The sequence below is a fragment of the Gymnoscopelus braueri genome, assembly GCF_963280865.1.
Source record: "Gymnoscopelus braueri genome assembly, chromosome: 10".
Classification (NCBI taxonomy): Eukaryota; Metazoa; Chordata; class Actinopteri; order Myctophiformes; family Myctophidae; genus Gymnoscopelus; species Gymnoscopelus braueri.
The window spans coordinates 7,968,102-7,988,566 of NC_137611.1; the positions used below are offsets into that span (position 1 = coordinate 7,968,102).

At 41.5% G+C, this 20,465-nt stretch overlaps 2 protein-coding genes across 3 annotated transcripts in view; both read right to left on the reverse strand.

Annotated features, from left to right (window-relative positions):
* LOC308092937 (chymotrypsin B-like) overlaps positions 1–20,465 on the reverse strand; it is a 62,173-nt gene that overhangs the window by 28,478 nt on the left and 13,230 nt on the right. Inside the window, exon 1 of one of the 2 annotated variants that reach the window (XM_080439095.1) lies at positions 3,107–3,239. The exons of the other annotated variant lie outside the window; for it this stretch is intronic. Coding sequence (XP_080295221.1) covers positions 3,107–3,149 — 43 coding nt within the window. The 5' untranslated portion in view covers positions 3,150–3,239. Of the gene's footprint in view, positions 1–3,106; positions 3,240–20,465 lie in introns of those variants that run through there. 2 annotated transcript variants of the gene reach the window in all.
* On the reverse strand, positions 12,843–19,799 carry LOC308092754 (chymotrypsin B-like). The gene is made up of 9 exons (XM_080438856.1): positions 19,669–19,799; positions 19,273–19,347; positions 18,254–18,313; positions 16,777–16,892; positions 16,346–16,425; positions 16,053–16,095; positions 15,642–15,825; positions 14,820–14,953; positions 12,843–13,502 (listed from the first exon to the last, which is right to left on the reverse strand). The coding sequence occupies exons 1-9, from the start codon at positions 19,709–19,711 to the stop codon at positions 13,341–13,343; spliced, it is 897 nt and encodes a 298-aa protein (XP_080294982.1). The 5' UTR covers positions 19,712–19,799; the 3' UTR covers positions 12,843–13,340.

A 20,465-nucleotide genomic window follows, 5' to 3' on the forward strand; every position in this document is an offset into this window, starting at 1 on the left:
AGCTATATGTATGGACCCCTCCCTCTAGCTATATGTATGGACCCCCCTCCCTCTAGTGCATGGACCCCCCTCCCTCTAGCTATATGCACGGACCCCCCTCCCTCTAGCTATATTTACGGACCCCCCTCCCTCTAATGCATGGACCCCCTCCCTCTAGCTATATACACAGACCCCCCTCCCTCTAGCTATATTTACGGACCCCCTCCCTCTAGTGCATGGACCCCCTCCCTCTAGCTATATTTACGGACCCCCCTCTCTCTAGCTACATGCACGGACCCCCTCCCTCTAGCTACATGCATGGACCCCCTCTCCCTCCTGCTGCATGCATGTAATGTGTGAGTTCTATGAAAGCAACATAATTTCCTTTTCTACTTTAACAAGAGTCTGGTGTAGCCTCCATGTCCAGTCTTTAGTTATCATGGATAGCTGGATAACCGGGTCGGGACCCATTTGTGGGTTGCAGATCCATTTTCATCAGTCACAAGTGAATATCCCTTTATGTTTTGTTTCATAAAATTTGTCATTCATTATTATAATTTTAAAAGATTTTCTAAAGATTTCCCCAAAAAATCACACATTTTCATTAGTTGAAAATAAAGAATTTCACGAATGAAATAAAAATAGTGTAAAAAGTTTTGTGCGTGCGTGCGTGGCTGTGATTCCAAACTGGCCCCTGTCAAAGTCTTAAACTAACCCCCCCCCCCCTTGAACTGTTTATTGTACATATTTCTTGTTTTTCATACAAATAACCTGTAAACTGACTACATACTGTACATAGTATGTACATGTATATCTGTCTGTTTTTTTAAATGTCATCATGATTTGAGTGCGTGGGGATCTCATTTTAAATGAGCCATTGTGCTTTTATAAGCGATCCATTTTTAGAAGACCTTGTATTGTGAATTGTATTTCCAGGTACTGTTTCCATGTCTTTTCTAAATAAAATATTCAATCAATCAATCAAAGTGTGCATGCGTGCGTGTGTGCGTGCGTGCATGTGTGGAACCTATGCATGCACGCACACTACACATACATTAGTATGTATTATTTATTTAATATTAATAAAACTGCGCTTCCACATGTGTGTCTGACCTCATCTATTCTTCTAAATGGGTTGACCAATCAATTTCCTTAACTGCATTATTCAGTGATAAAATATATGTAATTATTGACTGAATAACAAAGAGTTAAAGAGAACGCAACAAAGAGGCAGAAAGCAGATGATCTTGTGAGTTAATTTTCCCTATATAAATATTTTCAATATCTCATCAACAAATTTTTCATATAATAAATACAATTAACAGCAAGGTTGGGGTGCCAATAAGGCACATTTGTGCGCATTTACCACTTACATGACGTTTCAAGCTCTTCCTATAAGACAATGTGCCAGGGACCCCCCCAGAAGAACAGATTTGAGTTTCAAATGTTCGCTTTAAAAATGTATATATTCAAAGATTTGCACATATTTTCAAGATTAAAAAAATAGCAGATCTACAAGCTCACAGAGCGTTTTATATTTATTTTTAGAATATTTTTCCCGTTTTTCCTGCACTGGTCGTTGCTCAGCACCTGCCCAGTTTTGGATTTGGGATGTTAATTTTCCCTATTGAAATATTTGAAAATATTTTCAATATCTCATCAACACATTTTTCATATAATAAATATAATTAAAAGCAAGGTTGGGGTGCCAATAAGGCGCATTCGTGTGCATTTACCACTTACATGACGTTTCAAGCTCTTTCTATAAGACAAAGGATCCGTGAATCAATGACTGTTCTCCGTGGACTAATATATATATATATATTCTATTCAACAAAAATGTGGAATGCCCTACCAAAAGGAGTAAAGGAGTGTAAAACCCTACTCACTTTCAAAACTGCCCTTAAGATACACCTTCAGGAGGCTGCAATTTGAAAATGGCCCCTGTCAAAGTCTTAACCTACCACCCCCAACCCCCCCTCTCCGAATTTTTACACTCTATAGCAATGATTACTATCACAATATAGAGCTATTTAACACTTGCTTTAACACGTTCTGTATAGTAGTGTGTATATCTGTCATACTAAATAAAGTATATATATATATATATAAATAAATATGCTTCTGCGAAGTTGTCGCAATATATTAAAACTCCGTTGTCGGCACGGCAGTCAGACCGAGACCGCCGGTCCGCTTTTTGAGCTTGTAGATCAGCTATTTTTGCTATTTTTTAATTGGAATCCAGATTTGTTTTTGCTATTTTTTAATTGGAATCTTGAAAAGTTAAATTTTTATTTAATTTCAAATGCATTTAGTTATACTTATGTTAACTTTATGAACTTAAACACATACATTGGACATGTGGCCCCCACCTTCACTTAATGCGGCCCACAGGTTAATATCAGAATACTGATATATTATTGATTTCAGCTGTTACAATTTCAAACATGACCCACTTTAATTACCTCAGTCTATATTAGTAGCGTAATGACTAGTATTAACATTCTATTGTCTTTTTTATGTCTAATGTATTTGTATTTAAGTTCATAAAGTTAACATACACGTAAGTATAACTAAATACATTTTAAATTAAATACAAACTAGACCATAACCGTCGAGGGATATGAGCACCCGGTTATGCGCTGTGCACAGACCCATAGCTCGGGGGCCGTAACCATGGCGACATTATTTTACATACGCTAATAAACAGCTGACATTTGGGGAAAGTGAAAAACGTGCACATGGTAATGGATAAGAGGTGTCTGCATGACAGTATTGTGGCCCTCTGGAGTGAGTGTGGAAATATAGTGGCCCTCTCCATCATCAAAGTTGCCCACCCTTGGTATAGATGCTCTACAGAGCCGGATGCACCACGGTGCATTCGAACCCACAACCTTCGTTGTGGTGGGCAGGCACTTTACCACTGTGCCACCCGCGCGAAGTCCGTGGACTAATATAACAACAAAATAATAACACGGTCTAAATCCTTCACAAGTCCACACTAATATTCTGATAAATATTTCTCTCTGCATGAAGAGAACAAACTGTGAGAGATGCTCCTGGCTCATTATGAGACCAAGTAGGAGTAAAAGTGAATGAAGTGAATAATAGTGAAGTTATACTGTACCTGAGTTACAGACCAAGAAGAAAAGTATCCAGATTTTCTCCATGTCTGCAGCTCCCAGGACAGCTTCTGGTCCTGGTTGTGGTGCTGTTGTCCAAACTGTAGTCTTTCTCCTATAGCTCTTTACTTATGTTGTGACTGTAGTCTTCACTGAACAAGCCTTTCTCTTATATAGCTCTGTAAGAGCCCTTTCTTCTTTGACGCAGTTTGACCTAGTTTCTCAGAAGCCAGGTCTAGACAGTTTTCACAGAAAGGGGCAAGGTGAAGCGCTCGGGTGGCACAGTGGTAAAGGCACTGCCCACCACTACGGAGGTTGTGGGTTCAAATCGACCGTGGTGCATCCGGCTTTGTTGAGCGTCTACACGAACACAATTGACTCGTGGTCGGGGGAGGAAAGCCGGGCGGGGAGGAGGGTGATATCGGTCATTGCATGTACTCCTACGGACTGGGGGGCGGCACCTGTCAGTGGGGAGTGTTGGGCGGGAGGAGTAGGACCAAGGCTCTACGTCCTCCTGGTGGGGGCTCCTCACTGGCAGGTGAGTCAGTAGGATACAACAGCAGTGACAACACAGAAATGTGTGTGGGGAGGAATTAATTGGCATAACGACTAAATTGGGAAGAAAAAGTGGTAAATTTTTTTTAGCTGCTCACATTTTTTTTAAAGAAAGGGGCAAGGTGTGAAAGGACAAGAGACACCCACATTTCTGAGTAGCTGACGACAAGAGTGAGGGGGTGTGAAACAGTGTCACAGTCCCATTTACATTTACCCTTAAACTGGCTGACCCAGCAACCCAGCGTCACCTTCGCTCCATTGCCCTTGAGCATTTCATTCAAAAGGGTGACAACTGTCATAAATTAATTGTATACGCGACATTATACAAGCTTGTACATACACCGCAATTGTTGGCATTTATCAATCTATCGTGACTTTGACTCGAGCGTACGGCCACTCAGCCGTACGGGAGTCGGGACCGGCCGGCGCCGCTGTAATCTTTTCGTGGACAGCGAGGTCTCCAAACTGATACAGTAGCGTGTCCTATGGAGTTATGTGCAAACTGGGTTAAGGATAAAAAAAGATGATCCAAACCTGTGCCCAGCGCAGGTAAACTTCACGCTGTGGTTTATTTGGGCCACTCGGAGATCAGAGATATAACACATGCACACCAGCACACTCCAGCCTTCATCCATAAATGTTTATGCATTCACTCATCAATGACTCCATAAACGTTCAGATTATGACTGCCTTGCCAGGCTATCTCTCAATAACGTGGCGTCACGGCAGCCCATGGCTCAAGATTGTACCGTTACAAAGATTGCACCGTTACTGTATGGTAATCCCACTGTCCAAGACTGCTGTTTCCACAGCAGTCTGTGTGTGTGTGTGTGTGTGTGTGTGTGTGTGTGTGTGTGTGTGTGTGTGTGTGTGTGTGTGTGTGTGTGTGTGTGTGTGTGTGTGTGTGTGTGTGTGTGTGTGTGTGTGTGTGTGGCCTTAAACCAATAGTCAATTTATTTCACAATATTGATTATCAAGCCCCTCTTATAGTACCTACTATTAGACAGCTTTGTCACCTATAGATGTACCCAGACAGCTTTGTAACCTGTTGCATTGCTGCTTTTCTAGCAACAGGGTAACAGGATAAGTTTATTATAGGTTTTCAAAGGGGAGTATCCTGCTCAGCTAAAATACTATTTGAATGGTGTCAGTATTAATGTTTGACTTTGATTATTACCATTGTATTGATGTTAAACATAATTATGTAAAATACATTGTCACACCATTATCAAAAGGATAAATTGCACAAAAGGGCCAGCAGCTTATTTCCATTATGGTCCTTTCATATGAATGTGTAAATGATGTAGTGATGCATGATGTGATGTGTATGTGTGTATTTGCTGCGCACCCAATGGTGCAATGTCCTTGTGCATGACAGTCCAAGCACCCATAGGTGCAAGAAAATGTCCTCTTCCCCTTTTAGGTGGGAAGATTTAAAAGAAACACAGTTTCTTACTCTTAAGGTCTGTAGGTAACCCATACCATGCTATAGTTGCTGTGTGCATGAATGTACATTAATTGTCCAAATCTGGTCTTAAATCTGGAAACAGGTCAGTGGATCTCCCCCTAGTTGTAGCGTGGTGGTGGTCTTATAGCGTTGTGAACAGACTTTTGTAAAATAATTACAAAAGTCAGTTAATATAATTGTCAACGTGCAAAGATAGTTTCTTTGTTCATAAACTCCACACCTTGTTACTTATGTAACTATTATTATAAGTAAAGATTGGACAGGGAGGTCATGCGGTCTCTCTTTCTTGTTAAAGTAGAGAAAAGGAAACCAAGAATCAGGGTGATGTGCTCAACTCCAAAGCTGCAAGGTGTGAGACAAAGAGGCACCACACAGCACACACTGTCTGAATAGCTGACCACAAGACTGAGGTGGCGTGTGAAAAGGCTCGAACGGCCAAGGCTCCAAAGACTGTCAGAGATGCAATTCTGGGTTTTTTTCCCGCCCAAATCCTCCACCAAACTGCAGTGCAAAATATGGAAACAGGGCCAAATAATACTGGCCAAAGAGTCAAAAATAGAGCAATGAGAACAATAAATAAGCACTAATAAGGCAAACACTAATAAACAAAACCCAACTGGTTAAGAACTCTAGCTCTTCAGGCTATACTTTGACCACACAAGGCCCTGTATCTCTCCCTCAGGGATGTTACCTGTGTTTCTGCCGATATCAAACTACCTGTCTGTCCCTGCAGCCTCCATTAAATACGGAGTGGATCCTACCACAGGACACAGAACCAATTAGCAACAATTACAATTAAACAAATATAACTTGGGGTGAAGACTCAATGACAGTTTAAATAAACACATTACTCCTAAAACATAGTAACACCCCTCTCCTCCACAGCACTTGGCACCTTCCTCATCAAGGGAATGGCCACCAGAAGTGCAGGAGAGACAAATAGCAAACAATCAGTGGATATTCTGTTTCAATACACCAGTTTAAAACCATTAGTCCTTGCATTACTTGGACAGCAGTCAGATGTGTGTATGTGTATATAGGGCACGGGTTCCCCCCGCTTAAACCACCAGCTGAAACAGGAACCACATGACACAAACTGAAACTTGATGAGAAAGACAAGAGCCTTCAGCAGCAATATATGCAGTGAAATTCCTCAACAGCATTGATACTTATAAAGCATAAAGAAATAAATAATAAAATGAGGTAAAAAGGAAAAGTGGTAAAATGGTAGTCTGTGTGTATCACAGTTCACATTGATATCACAAAGCAGAACAACCTCTGGCCTTAAACCAATAGTCAATTTCTCTCACAATATTGATTATCAAGCCCCTCTTATAGTACCTTACCGTACAGCTTTGTCACCTATAGATGTAGCCAGACAGCTTTGTAACCTGTTGCATTAGTTGCTTGTCTAGCAACAGGATAACAGGATAAGTTTATTATAGGTTTTCAAAGGTAAGCTAAAATACTATTTGAATGGTGTCAGAATTAATGTTTGACTTTGACCATTGTATTGATAATAAATATAATCATGTAAAATACATGCATTGTCACACCATTATCAAAAGGATAAATTGCACCAAAAAAAGCCAGTAGCTTATTTCCATTGTGGTCCTTTCATATGTGTGTATTTGCACGTTTAAAAGGAAACCAAGAAACAGTGGTAATGATGTGCTCAACTCCAAAGCGTGTGAAAAGACAAAGAGTCACCACACGGTCTGCATAGCTGACCACAAGAGTGAGGGGGCGTACGTATGTGTGATAATACACAAGTGGATCCGAGAAGCCCCGTGCTCAGCACTGAACAGGAGAGAAAAGCATGAAGTGCTGCGTGATGATTAGGTTACTGCAGTGCAACATAAGTGGGGAAAAGGTAGAGCTGTGCATGCATGCCGTAAAGACTGCTGTGTTTCAGTACATCAACCTATATCTCCATGGGATCAAAGGTGTGTGTACCGTGCGCGACTGTGCATATAACGCCCGGGAATTGAACCTGGGTCTCCTGTGTGGAAAGCCAACATCTTAACCACTAGTTGCAATTAAGGATATTAGGCTTTTCGATCATCAGGCAGAGGCTTTGAGCCACGCTGCTACACGCGATCATAGATTCCTTCTTCATTGAGGTGAAAACATGCAATGTAATGTAATGTCCCTTATTGAAGCCTGTTGCGTAGCTGCTAGATTCCACTATGGAGTAGCCTATATGGCTTACTGGTAGAATGGCACAGCTAGGAGGGAAAGCGGGTGTACCAACTACATAGACACACTGCAGTTAAAGGCAGCTCTCCACCGCACCGACGTCGGGGCGGAAGGCATTGGAAATCGTCTTTTGCTGACAACCTGCCGACAATTGTAGATAGTGCCGTGTCGTCGGGTCGGGAGCTCTAGTCGAACGTCGATGGCCAACCGAACTTGCTCGGTCGGGTTTCGACTAGCTAGAGCCCGTAGATAGTCGCGGGGTGGTGAAGAGGGGGGACATTGTTTGGTCGTATTCGTATTCGTTCATGTCGTAAAATCGGGGTGTTTCGAGAATATTTAAGGGGTGTGTTATTTAAATGACGGTCGGTTTCAGCCGTGAGATTATCAAAGGACAGACCAAATGTACGCTAGGATTGGCTGTATAGGAACGCTTGATAAATCTCACTTGGACGTCGGCGCGTAAGCTGATTCCTGGGCTCAATTTTAAGCTGGTTTGTACGCTCCTGATAAATAGAGCGACCGCTTTGCAATGAGAAGGTTCCGGGTTCTGTCCCCAGATTCTTTGTGTTGTACAAATGGAACCCTTATGGGTCCATTTGGTCTGACGATTTTACTGTGTAGTTTGGGATTTCAGAAATAAAAAATGATACCAAATAGTGGTCTGTGACCTGATCATTAGGTCCACTATTTGATATTACTTTAGGTCCTAATCCATATCAAATTGGGCGTCCTCGAGGTCCTTGGCCCATGAATAAATATGTCTCATAGTCTCTCCTCATCGTGTGTGTGTTCAATTCAATCTTTATTTCAGACTCAAGGTCCATATCACAAACAGAATGACAAAAACACAATGATAAATATAATTAAAAGGCAAAAAAAACTAAAGAAAAACATAAAAACAGTCCAACTACACCTGCTCACAGTCTGTAGAGGCTGTTGTGCCAATGTCTCCAAATCATGGAAGAGAACCGAGTAGATACACTCTTCTCTCTGTGTGTGTGTGTGTGTGTGTGTGTGTGTGTGTGTGTGTGTGTGTGTGTGTGTGTGTGTGTGTGTGTGTGTGTGTGTGTGTGTGTGTGTGTGTGTGTGTGTGTGTGTGTGTGTGTGTGTGTGTGTGTGTGTGTGTGTGTGTGTGTGGCCCCTCACAAGCCCCTCTTATAGTGGTAAAAGGGGGTCATATATACCTATGTTCCCCGGACCTATGTTCCCCCACTAAGGTTATGGTTAGGTTTAGGTTAGGTCCTATATTCCCCGCTCTCCTAGGAAGTACGGTCCCGTAAAATGGTAGTCTGTGTGTATCAAAGCTCACATTGATATCACAAAGCAGAACCACCTCTGGCCTTAAACCAATGGTCAATTTCTTTCACAATATTGATTATCAAGCCCCTCTTATAGTACCTACTATTAGACAGCTTTGTCACCTATAGATGTACCCAGACAGCTTTGTAACCTGTTGCATTGCTAGTTGCTTGTCCAGCAACAGGATAACAGGATTAAGTGTATTATAGGTTTTCAAAGGGGGATATCCTGCTCAGCTAAAATACTATTTAAATGGTGTCATTTTAACACAGAAAAAGTCAGCAGCTTATTTCCATTATGGTCCTTTCATATGTACGTGTAAATGATGTAGTGATGCATGATGTGATGTGTATGTGTGTATTTGCACTCAAGTCTGCTCACCCAATGGTGCAATGTCCTTGTGCATGACAGTCCAAGCACCCATAGGTGCAAGAAAATGTCCTCTTCCCCTTTAGGGAAGATTTAAAAGTAACATACAGTAGGAACTGTTACTCTTAAGGTCTGTAGGTAACCCATACCATGCTATAGTTGCTGTGTGCATGAATGTACATTAATTGTCCAATGCTTTTCTCTTAAATCTGGAAACAGGTCAGTGGATCTCCCCCTAGTTGCATCGTGGTGGTGGTGGTGGTGGTGGTGGTCTTGTAGCGTGGACTTTTGTAAAATAATTACAAAAGTCAGTTAATACACAGAGTGGTTCATTGTCAACGTGCACAGATAGTTTCTTTGTTCATAAATTCCACACCTTGTTACTTATGTAACTATTATTATAAGTAAAGATTGGACAGGGAGGCCATGCTGTTTCTAGACTCTCTTTCTTGTTAAAGTAGAGAAAAGGAAACCAAATAACAGGGTGATGTGCTCAACTCCAAAGCTGCATGGTGTGAGACAAAGAGGCACCAGCCGCACCACACACTGTCTGCATAGCTGACCACAAGAGTGAGGTGGCGTGTGAAAAGGCTTGAACGGCCAAGGCTCCAAAGACAGTCAGAGACGCAATTCAGGTTTTTTTTTTTCGCCCAACTCCTCCACCGAACTCCAGTGCAAAAATGTGTGTGTGTGTGTGTGTGTGTGTGTGCAAAAATATGTGTGTGTGTGTGTGTGTGTGTGTGTGTGTGTGTGTGTGTGTGTGTGTGTGTGTGTGTGTGTGTGTGTGTGTGTGTGTGTGTGTGTGTGTGTGTGTTTTTAGAAACCTGTGGCTTAAACCACCAGCTTATACAGGCACTACATGACACACAAACTGAAAACTTAATGAGAAACACAATGCAGCTGTTAGCATCATTATTAAGTGAAATTCCTCAACAGCATTGATAATTGTAAAAGAAAAAAAAAAGAACCCACAAAAAAACAGCTAAAGGTATGCAGTCCAGGGCAGTGTTTAAACACATGTGTTCAAGTTCTTCTGCACACCGGCTCTCAATGCTGACAAGGCTGAACTTCTAGTAATGCAAAATAACAACGACGATAATAATACAATGCAGTGATTTTGTTTCACCCAAACATGTGGATGTAATCAGTTGTGTAGTGGTTTGTGGAGATGTGAGTAAGCTCTAATTTGCCAAAAGACTGTACCAGACCACCCATACATGTAATGCAGTGGTTCTCAACCTGTGGGTCCCACATGAGTTTTCTTTTTTGGGGCGGTCCTCCAGATGACAGTGAAGGGACAATTTAAAGCCTTTTAAGACATTTTTAAAACCCCCAAAAAAGACCATAACTGCATCAAAAGTACTCAACAAACTGTACTTAAATATAAACATTGGCTACATTTTCAAATAATATAAGAGGATTTATTTTTATTTTTATAGCCGATCTACAAGTTCACAACAAGCTTGTAGATCGGCTATTTTCACAATATTTATCTGTGGAACAGAGTCAGACAAAATGTAATGCCTCAACTGCTACAATTCCAAGTGCTTATCAGGGTGGGGGGTCCCTAGTTCAAATATGATTATTTATTTATTTTTTTGGGGGGGGGGGGGGGGGGGGGGGTCGCTGCCTGAAAAGGTTGAGAACCCCTCATGTAATGTATGGGCTGCACATGGGACCCATTCTGTAAGCAGGTTTAATTCACACTATATGCATTATTGCACTCCTTTATACATGCGCAACATGTTACTGTCACATGTGTGGCAGGTGTGTTGGACCCAGATGCAGAACAGGTCTAATGCACAAGGATTTATTAAACAGATAACTGGCCTGAGCACCATAACATGTACTATCGTACTAGGAACAGAAGGAACTGGGGGTTTAAATAGACACAGGACTAACTGGACACAGGTGAGAACCAAGGACAATTAACATATGATTGGCTGGAACTGAACAAGACACAGGTGAACTACAATTGCAAAGACATACTGGTGAGACCATAGATATAGAAACCTAGATACCTCATTGGCCTCTGCAGTTCGTTGGAGCGACCCGTTTGGTATGGTGGCCGCCATATTTCCGGGGGGAACGGGCACTGGCCAATCACGGCGTGTTGACTACTGGCCAACCACAGCGCGTCTTTCCCAGGACTTGTCAGAATCTAGTTGTCCCGCCCCCACCTGCCTCTGATTGGCCTACTGAACGCCCACTTCTGTGACGCACAAGGAAATTTCCAGCTGCCCCCCGGAAGCATAGAGGAAGCGGAAGTGCGTCCGAGATGCCGACGCTTCAGAGCCAGAGGAGGCGTCTACCTTTATATGTCTATGGGTGAGACAAGACAGGTAGCAACAACCAGAGTGTAGAAGAGAGAGTAACGTCACGCTTTGATTTCGCCGCAAAGCGGGCTTCTATTAGCCTGGTAAACCCTCCCTCCGGAAATCTCATTTGTCATGGTGCTGTGGGGAGGGTGTGTGTCTCAGGGTGCTACACCCAGCCTCATGCCCTGGGAGGCAGCTTGAGCCGGCGCCGCTGTGTTAATCTGGCCAGTGGTGGAAAAAGTACTCACATTTTTTTTTACTTCAGTAAAAGTATTAATACTGCAATGAAGAAATACTCTGTTACAAGTAAAAGTCCGGAATTCAAAATAAAAAAAAGTACAAAGGTATTGGCAAAGGTACAAAGGTACAAAGGTATTGGCATCAAAATATTAAAGTAGAAAGTAGGCCTACTCATTATGCTGAATGTCCCATTTCACAAGTTTTCAAATGTATAAAATGTATACTAATCTTTACATTACATTTCGGCTATTTTCAAATGGCCGAAATGTATAGGTACTGTACGTCTAGCTAAACTTAAGGACACATTTAGCATTCCCTTCAGAACGTTTCTTATAATTAATACATTTACATCATGCTTGTAAATGTGTCTAAGAATGTCCCTTCAAAGGGTGTAAGGACTGGAGACCTACTGGTTTTAGCAGCACAGACTGTCACATCCTACATGTAAAATGCATTGACCTGACCTCCTCCTCTCAGATGTAGTCCTGCGTATTTGTGTTGTGGTGCCACCTGGAGTATTACTGGTTGTATTGCACTCCCATTGACCCCAAATAGGCTCTCTGTGGCCCTTAGTGACTTCAGGGCAACAATCCATTATTAGACTTTTAAACCAGCTAAAGGTTGTTATGCTGTCTAGGACAGTGTTTAACACATTCATTCAAGTTCAGTAGTTCATGGCTCTCAATGCTGATGAGGCTGATGATTTATCCTCATGTCTATGTGATGTTGTTTAGCGTAGATGTGTCTGTGTTATTTAGCCTAGGATACAAGGTGTTTCTGTGTTTACCTCTTATACTTTATAAACTTCTTCCTCTTATAAACTTTCCCTAGCATATTTACCAAGCCTTTACTACTATTAACCCCCAAAACTGAACACTGAAGTGATCCTGATCTGTTGCTGATGTGAAACACACTTTATATTGTCTGTAAATAGTTGTTTCACAGTGAAATATAATGTTACCACCCTGTCTTTACCATAGACATCTTGTAGGAACTTTTTGACTTTCTTGACACAATGTTGCAGGAAGTAGTTTAGATCCTCTATGAATACAGTATATTTACAGCACACCAACTACACATCTTCTCTAAGAAGAATAATCTCCAAGAAAAACATATTGACCACTGGTACACACCTGCAATTCCAACATTTATTCAGCAATAAGCATTTATCTGTTCAAACAAGCAGTGGTGGAAAAAGTAAAGGTAGATATTTGACTTAAGTAAAAGTATCAATACTGCAATGTAGAAATACTCTGTTACAAGTAAAAGTCCAGAATTCTAAATTTACTTCAGTGAAAGTACAAAAGTATTGGTATCAAAATGTACTTAAAGTACCAAAAGTATTGTGCAGAATGTCCCATTTCACAAGTTCAAAATAATAGCAGATCTACAAGCTCACAATGCGTTGCATCGCAACGCTTTGTGAGCTTGTAGATCGGCTATTTTCAAATGGCCGAAATATATATAGGGCTGAAGTGGGTAATGTATGTTTTGTGATAATAATCAAAATCTACAAAGTAACTAGTAACTAAAGCTGTCAAATAATTGTAATGGAATAAAAGTACAATATTTGCCTCTGAGATGTAGTGGAGTAGAAGTAAAAGTATTGAAAATTAGAAATACTCCATTAAAGTAAAAAATACCTCAAAATTGTACTTGAGTAAATGTACTTAGTTACTTTATACCACTGCAAACAAGTTGCACATCAAGGACAAATACGCCTAGACATTTGCACAGATTGTATTATTGATTGTGTTGATGCCAACTAGAGTAACAACAGCTGTTTACACTTTAGTTTTCATTCATGGTCTCGTCCATCCAGGCACGCAGTGCAATGATGCTGGAGTACACACCGGGCATGCTGGTAGGGCAGCCTGGCAGGCCCCAGGAGGTAATACCAACCAGGGTCCAGGCTCCATCCTTCTTACACACCAGGGGACCACCAGAGTCACCCTGAAACAAACAACAAGCAGCTGTATTTGTAACCACTTACATTACATTACATTACAGTCATTTAGCAGACGCTTTTATCCAAAGCGACTTACAATAAGTGTATTCAACATAGGTAGGCAAGAAAACTACTAATCACCAGAAGTCTTCAGTGCATTCTCTTCTAAAACAAGCAACTAAGAGCATACCTACGCAGGTAAAAGTGCAATATATCAGCTACCTACTTTCTTAAACAGATGAGACTTAAAGGGATACTTCACTTTCGGGCCGGGGACACATTTAAAAAAAATATTAAAAATAAATGAAAAAAGTTATGGAAAATTCATGGCCCCCTCACGACACGCAGTGTCCTACTAATGTGTGAGGGGGCCATGAATTTTCCATAACTTTTTTCATTTATTTTTAATATTTTTTTTAAATGTGTCCCCGGCCCGAAAGTGAAGTATCCCTTTAACCACAGCACTTTGCTAAATTATTTTTGAAAAGAGCAGATCTATAATTTCAAGCTTGTAGTCTATTTCCAGTGTTGGGTTTCTGTAACAGCACTACTTTTTTTGCGTTAACTAGTAACGTAACTAGTTACTTTTTTCCCAGGTTGGTAATGCGTTACAGTTACTGACATGCACTGCACATTCATCAAGATCACGTTGAGCCACGTTGAAGACATTAGTCTTAAATCTACTAGTTCTCATCCTGGATTAAAGTTGAGAGTTGTCATCTTGTGCTTCAGCAACATGAAAATGTATGTATTGTTTCTTAAGCAAAATAAATAAATAAAAGTAATGCAAAAGTAACAGTAACATAATTATTGCTACTTTTATAATGCTGTAACTAGTAAAGTAACTTACTAGTTACTCTTTAAGAGTAGTAACTATAACTAGTTACTTGCCTAACACTGGCTATTTCTGAAAATAAGTCGACAATAAAAAAAATTCCCCACATATAATGACATGCCCAAAATAGCGACGCTGTGGCTAAAGGTTCAAGTATTCTCTTTATGTTTGTATTATTCTGTGAAGCAATGCAACACAAACAAAAAGTGTACATTAATACTAGGCTTCACAGGCTGAGTAAATGATGGGGGGGGGGGTGATTTGGTTGTGAAGTGTAAGCATTCCTCTGTGTTTCATGTGTTCGGAAAGGCTTTCCGAACTCTAGTTCTGAGAGTCAGGACATCATCTAGAGATGCACGGGTTGAAAAGTTGTGAGACCGTCTTTCCGAAGCTCGGAATGCCATCAATGTGTAGTTACATCACCTCCCCCTTTCGGAAGAAAAGAGTGGATGTTGGGAAGGAGTATGTATTTGCTCTTTACACTCACCTGGCAGGTGTCAGCTCCAGCAGCTCCGGCACAGAGCATCTGACTGGTGATGTGTCCAAACCTGTAACTGTTGCACTTCGTGTCGCTGATGAGGGGCACACAAACCTGCTGCAGCTGGTCAGGGCTCCTGGGAGCTGTTAAAAATAAACAGAATTCATGTCGTCAAATGTCTTGTGCACACTGCCACTGACGTAGAATCCACCAATTTATGTTCACAGAATGTTCCACACCTTTTGAAATATGTTTCCATTTTTTCAAGGCCTAATGGAAGTCAAAGTGGCTCGGATTGCCCAAATTTGGGCACGGATGAAGTAATCGGCCAGCTAAGGCAAATATAGAGTTCAAAGTGATATGTCATAGATATAGTATGTCATGGATATGTCATAGGTATGTCATAGATATAGTCCAGATGTGTCAAAAATATGTCATAGTCGTCATATTGTCCTAGACTGTCTTTACAAAATCCTAGATCCACATGAAGCCTTGGCATGGCTGCTAATGCTATAATGTCTGAGGATGTACACAAGATGTAACAATACAGAACCTTGAACCTCTTACTGTTATACTTTTTGAGAAGGCATTTAATTTTTGCCAGAAGAATTCAAGGTGATAACCAGAAATGCAGAAACCAGAAATATCTTTCATGAAATCATCTTGAAGCTTAGCTGTTTTTACAATTGTTTTATATTCTGAGCCAGACGTTTCAAACTGATTGACAATTGCTGATGTTCTATATGTTGAATACATCTAAATCACTGTACTGGTACAATGGTCCAATCTGTGGTTTAGTGATGAAAAGTGTGTTTCCTGTCGTTCACTCACGTCGGTGGCTGGTCCGGCCCCAGCCAGTGGTCACACACTCCATGCCATTAGCAAGGTTGTCACTAGTCTCAGCCACACACACGGGGGACACGTGGTCGTTCATCTGGGCAGGACTTTGCAGCTTGATCAGTGCGATGTCATAGTCTTCAGAGAGTCGGCCGTTGTATTTGGGGTGAGTGAAGACCTACCAGGGAAATTACACAGTCATGGCTGTTAGGAGGTATGTGCAAAAAGCTAGTTGTTGCTGCTTGTTGTAGATTGAATGTCTGGCTTCAACCATGTTTTACAATCTGGAGCCACGAACATAAAAAGGTATGAAAAAAAAAAAAAAAAAACATATTATTACAGTGTATCATGTCATATAAAACAAACCGCCTACCTCTCCAATTGTCATCCTCTGGATTTGTGTGTGTGTGTTAGATTGTGCTGGCCCAGGATTACACGGTTTAGTGTACTGAAAATGTAAAAATAAAAAAATAAGTAGAGTCAAGTCCAAAAGGCTCAAATACTGGAAGAATCATAAGTGCTAGGAAATGAATGAATGATTTTCAATCATCATCGTCTTCTTTTTAGCATTTACAATGAGTATTGTTTCCAAAAGTACAGACTGAGATTTAGTGAGCCTTTTGGAATGTATATATATATATATATATATACAGTAGCTATAGATATAGATATAGATATAGATATATAGTCTACTGTACCTGACCTCGCAGTGGGCAGCAGTCACAACCCAGTCCTTGTTGATCAGTGATCCACCACAGAAATGAAAGCCCCAGTAGGTCTGAAATCACATTAAGGTTTCATTAGTAACATTAGGATTTATCTAACTTAGAGTGTCTCAGTAATTCAGCTACTATGAAATGGCAAAACATATAGCTTCCCCTCCTTAACTTTCATCCACCTATTTGCACACACACACACACACACACACACACACACACACACACACACACACACACACACACACGCACACGCACACACACACTCCAGTTTTGTTTTTCTATCATTATAAGTCAGTAACAAAAATATACATAATGATGTATAGATATAATATAGATATTTATTTTATATAGATAAAATATATTAAACAAAAAGCCAGACAGTGTGGATAACAACAGAGTGAGTGATGTACCTGCAGGGAGACCTGCCAGGGCCAGGAGTGAGGTACAGCCTCCTCACCGTTGATGATACCTAATCCATCACTGGGACACCCAGGAACTCTTGGTTTGATGGCAGGAACACCACAGTCTGAAGAACATACACACATATGCACACGCACACACGCACACGCACGCACACACACGCACAGAGGGCGGATTTAGCAATTGTGGGGCTCCAAGCAATGCTCAACTTTATGGGAACCCACTATTTTAAAAAAATAAAATAGAGAGAGAGTGTTATAGCCACAGTGGCATATCCTTGTTGATTACGTGATGACATAGAGGGAAAAAACCTATTTGCTGCATGTCTTGTTGTAGCCTACCTTTATTTCTGCATGTTTAAGGTGCACTTATATATGATAAATTTGATCAACGCACCAATCCTCTCTGTCTGTCTGTCTGTCTGTCTGTCTGTCTGTCTGTCTGTCGGTCTGTCGGTCTGTCGGTCGGTCTGTCGGTCGGTCTGTCTGTCAATCTCTCACTCTTCTGCCTGTCCATATCTCCCTCTCTCTCTCTCTCTCTCTCTCTCTCTCTCTCTCTCTCTCTCTCTCTCTCTATCTACCTCTCTCCCTCCCCTCTCTCCCCCCTCTCAACAATCGAATTTGATCAACGCACCAGTCCTCTCTGTCTGTCTGTCTGTCTGTCTGTCTGTCTGTCTGTCTGTCTGTCTGTCTGTCTGTCTGTCTGTCTGTCTGTCTGTCTGTCTGTCTGTCTCTCTCTCTCTCTCTCTCTCTCTCTCTCTCTCTCTCTCTCTCTCTCTCTCTCCCTCTACCTCTCTCCACCCCCTCTCCCCCCCTCTCTCTCTCTCTCTCTCTCTCTCTCTCTCTCTCTCTCTCTCTCTCTCTCTCTCTCTCTCTCTCTCTCTCTCTCTCTCTCTCTATCTACCTCTCTCCCTCCCCTCTCTCCCCCCTCTCAACAATCGAATTTGATCAACGCACCAGTCCTCTCTGTCTGTCTGTCTGTCTGTCTGTCTGTCTGTCTGTCTGTCTGTCTGTCTGTCTGTCTGTCTGTCTGTCTGTCTGTCTGTCTGTCTGTCTGTCTGTCTGTCTGTCTGTCTGTCTCTCTCTCTCTCCCTCTACCTCTCTCCACCCCCTCTCCCCCTCTCTCTCTCTCTCTCTCTCTCTCTCTCTCTCTCTCTCTCTCTCTCTCTCTCTCTCTCTCTCTCTCTCTCTCTCTCTCTCTCTCTCTCTCTCTTGCGCGTGTGCTAAGCAAATGGAAACCCCAAACCCGTCGCCTTTGATTGATAGTCGATAAAATCATACTTGATATATGGAATTAACAACCACACTTACATCACAGGGATTGATACATATGGTTTACAGTTTCAATGATATATAATGCATTTAACATACTGATTATTATCACATACTGTACACCAGGTTACTCCCCAGTCCCCACCACAATTATATACATAGTTTATATGGAAAAATATAAATATATTGTATTCACCATGGGGGCGAGGCCCCTTTTGCATGAGAGCTCCACTGCTTTGCTGGTTTAAAACTGCCTCTGTGTACACACACACACACACACACACACACACACACACACACACACACACACACACACACACACACGCACAGGGAAAAAAACACTTCATTACTGCCGTTTGAAATCAATTCATTCAACCTGCTGTATATTATAGTGTGAAGGGTGAAGATACTGCAGCATGACACACAAGGCTTTTGTAAACCAATTACAACATTACAGAACTTTTACTTCTTGAGCCTATGTTAAACGTCATATGACGGTTTCCCATAAAACAATAAAGCAACAATAGCCAATCTAAGAGCTAAACATGTGAAGCGTTGTGAGCTTGTATTTGGCCCAAATGATATCCTTTATATTTGGGCCGAATGTAAGATTTTTCTAATGATTAGGCTACATTTTCTATTAGATGTATTCTATTCTTGTTTCTATAGCCAAATTCCAATTCCCAAATCTCTGCTCACTCGCTCACTCCGACTCCACACCCGGTCCTCCAGCTTAACCCGTAAATAGTTTTGTCCCAAATGGTAATTAGCTTTTTGAGGAGCCGAGACCAGAGAGCGAGTGAGCTCTCCAAGCCTCTTGGTGCGTCAAACAGCGAGTGTACATGGAGTGTAGGCTTCTTGTATGTACTGTCTCCTCGGGCTATGGGAGGGAAACCTGTCTGGAGATGGGGTGTTAAAAAATAGACTGCAGTGCCGTACCGCTGGCTTCAAGGGGATGTTTTAGAGCTGATGAAACATTTTCCTGTGTGCTGCTCATATCCTAAAGTGTAAACATAACATAACATGCCTGCATGCGTGTGTTGAACGGTTTGAGGGAGAAAGAGTACTTGTCAGGCGCACCGATTTATGTACACGGCCATGGGGGCTCAACTCGACCCCTACTAGTAATTATTGTCTTTACTTCTACTACAGACATTATTATTTTTAAAGAAACAAGGCCTTTTATAGAGAACAGTTTTTGGCTACTCTACCCACCTGTGTCTGTGGTTCCGTTGCCAACAACCACTTCTTCAGGGGAACGCACATAGACTGCTGATGTCAGGTGTGAGCCTGTTGAAAACATGGAGAGTACCAGTCAAAGCTGAGCAATGCAACTAAAAGGAGGGAAAAAAGTGGTCCAAGTACATGTAACTCAGGTACACTCAGGTCCGTTTTTAGAAATACGAGCTCACAGTGCACTTTGTGGCGCGCTATGAGCTTGTAGATCTGCTTATTTTGAAAAATAATCATTTTAGGGGTCCCTGACATGAAAAAGTTTGAGCAGCAACATACGTCTTTCAGCAAACTGTTAGGATTTAGAAGACATTTGTAGAATGGGCTTCAGGTCTTAATAGGTTAGTTAGGTGATTTTAAAATAAAGTCATACTGTACCTGAGCTCCACAGCAGGAGGAACATCAAGGTTATTTCATTCATATCTGTCTGTCAGGACTCATACACTGATATGTCTGTAGCTGTCAGTAAACATACACTGATATGATCCAATTATAGTCTTCAGTCTGAACCTGACCTTCACTGAACAACAAATCTTATATCTGTGTAGTTTTGACACGTCAGCTCTACTCATTATGTATTCATCAGGGAGTGGTTTATTTTCTTAATGACATTCTGACTGGGAGAACACAAGCACACGCGCGCACACACACTCACACACACACACACACACACACCCACACACACACACACACACACACACACACACACACACACACACACACACACACACACACACACACACACACACACACACACACACACAGAGAGAGAGTTGAGGACAACACAAGTGCGTCTTATGACAACCGTTGAACATTTGATTCACTGTTCTCAATCAATCTTAATAGTGTGTAAAAAAAACATGACATTGATGGACGGTATGTAGTACCAGGTTATGAGGGATCACAAACACAAAAACATTAAATGTTAACATTTGTAATTTTTTGCACTTCTAAGTACGATACATCTACATTAACCACCAGATCAATATCTGAGGTGTTCTGCTACTTGAGTTTGCAGTTGTGTTTTTTTCTGCCTTCATTAGATGGTACAGTCTAGAACGACAGGAAACAGAGAGAGAGAGAGAGAGAGAGAGAGAGAGAGAGAGAGAGAGAGAGAGAGAGAGAGAGAGAGAGAGAACGCACGTACGTACGTTAACCACTGGGCCGTTGGCACC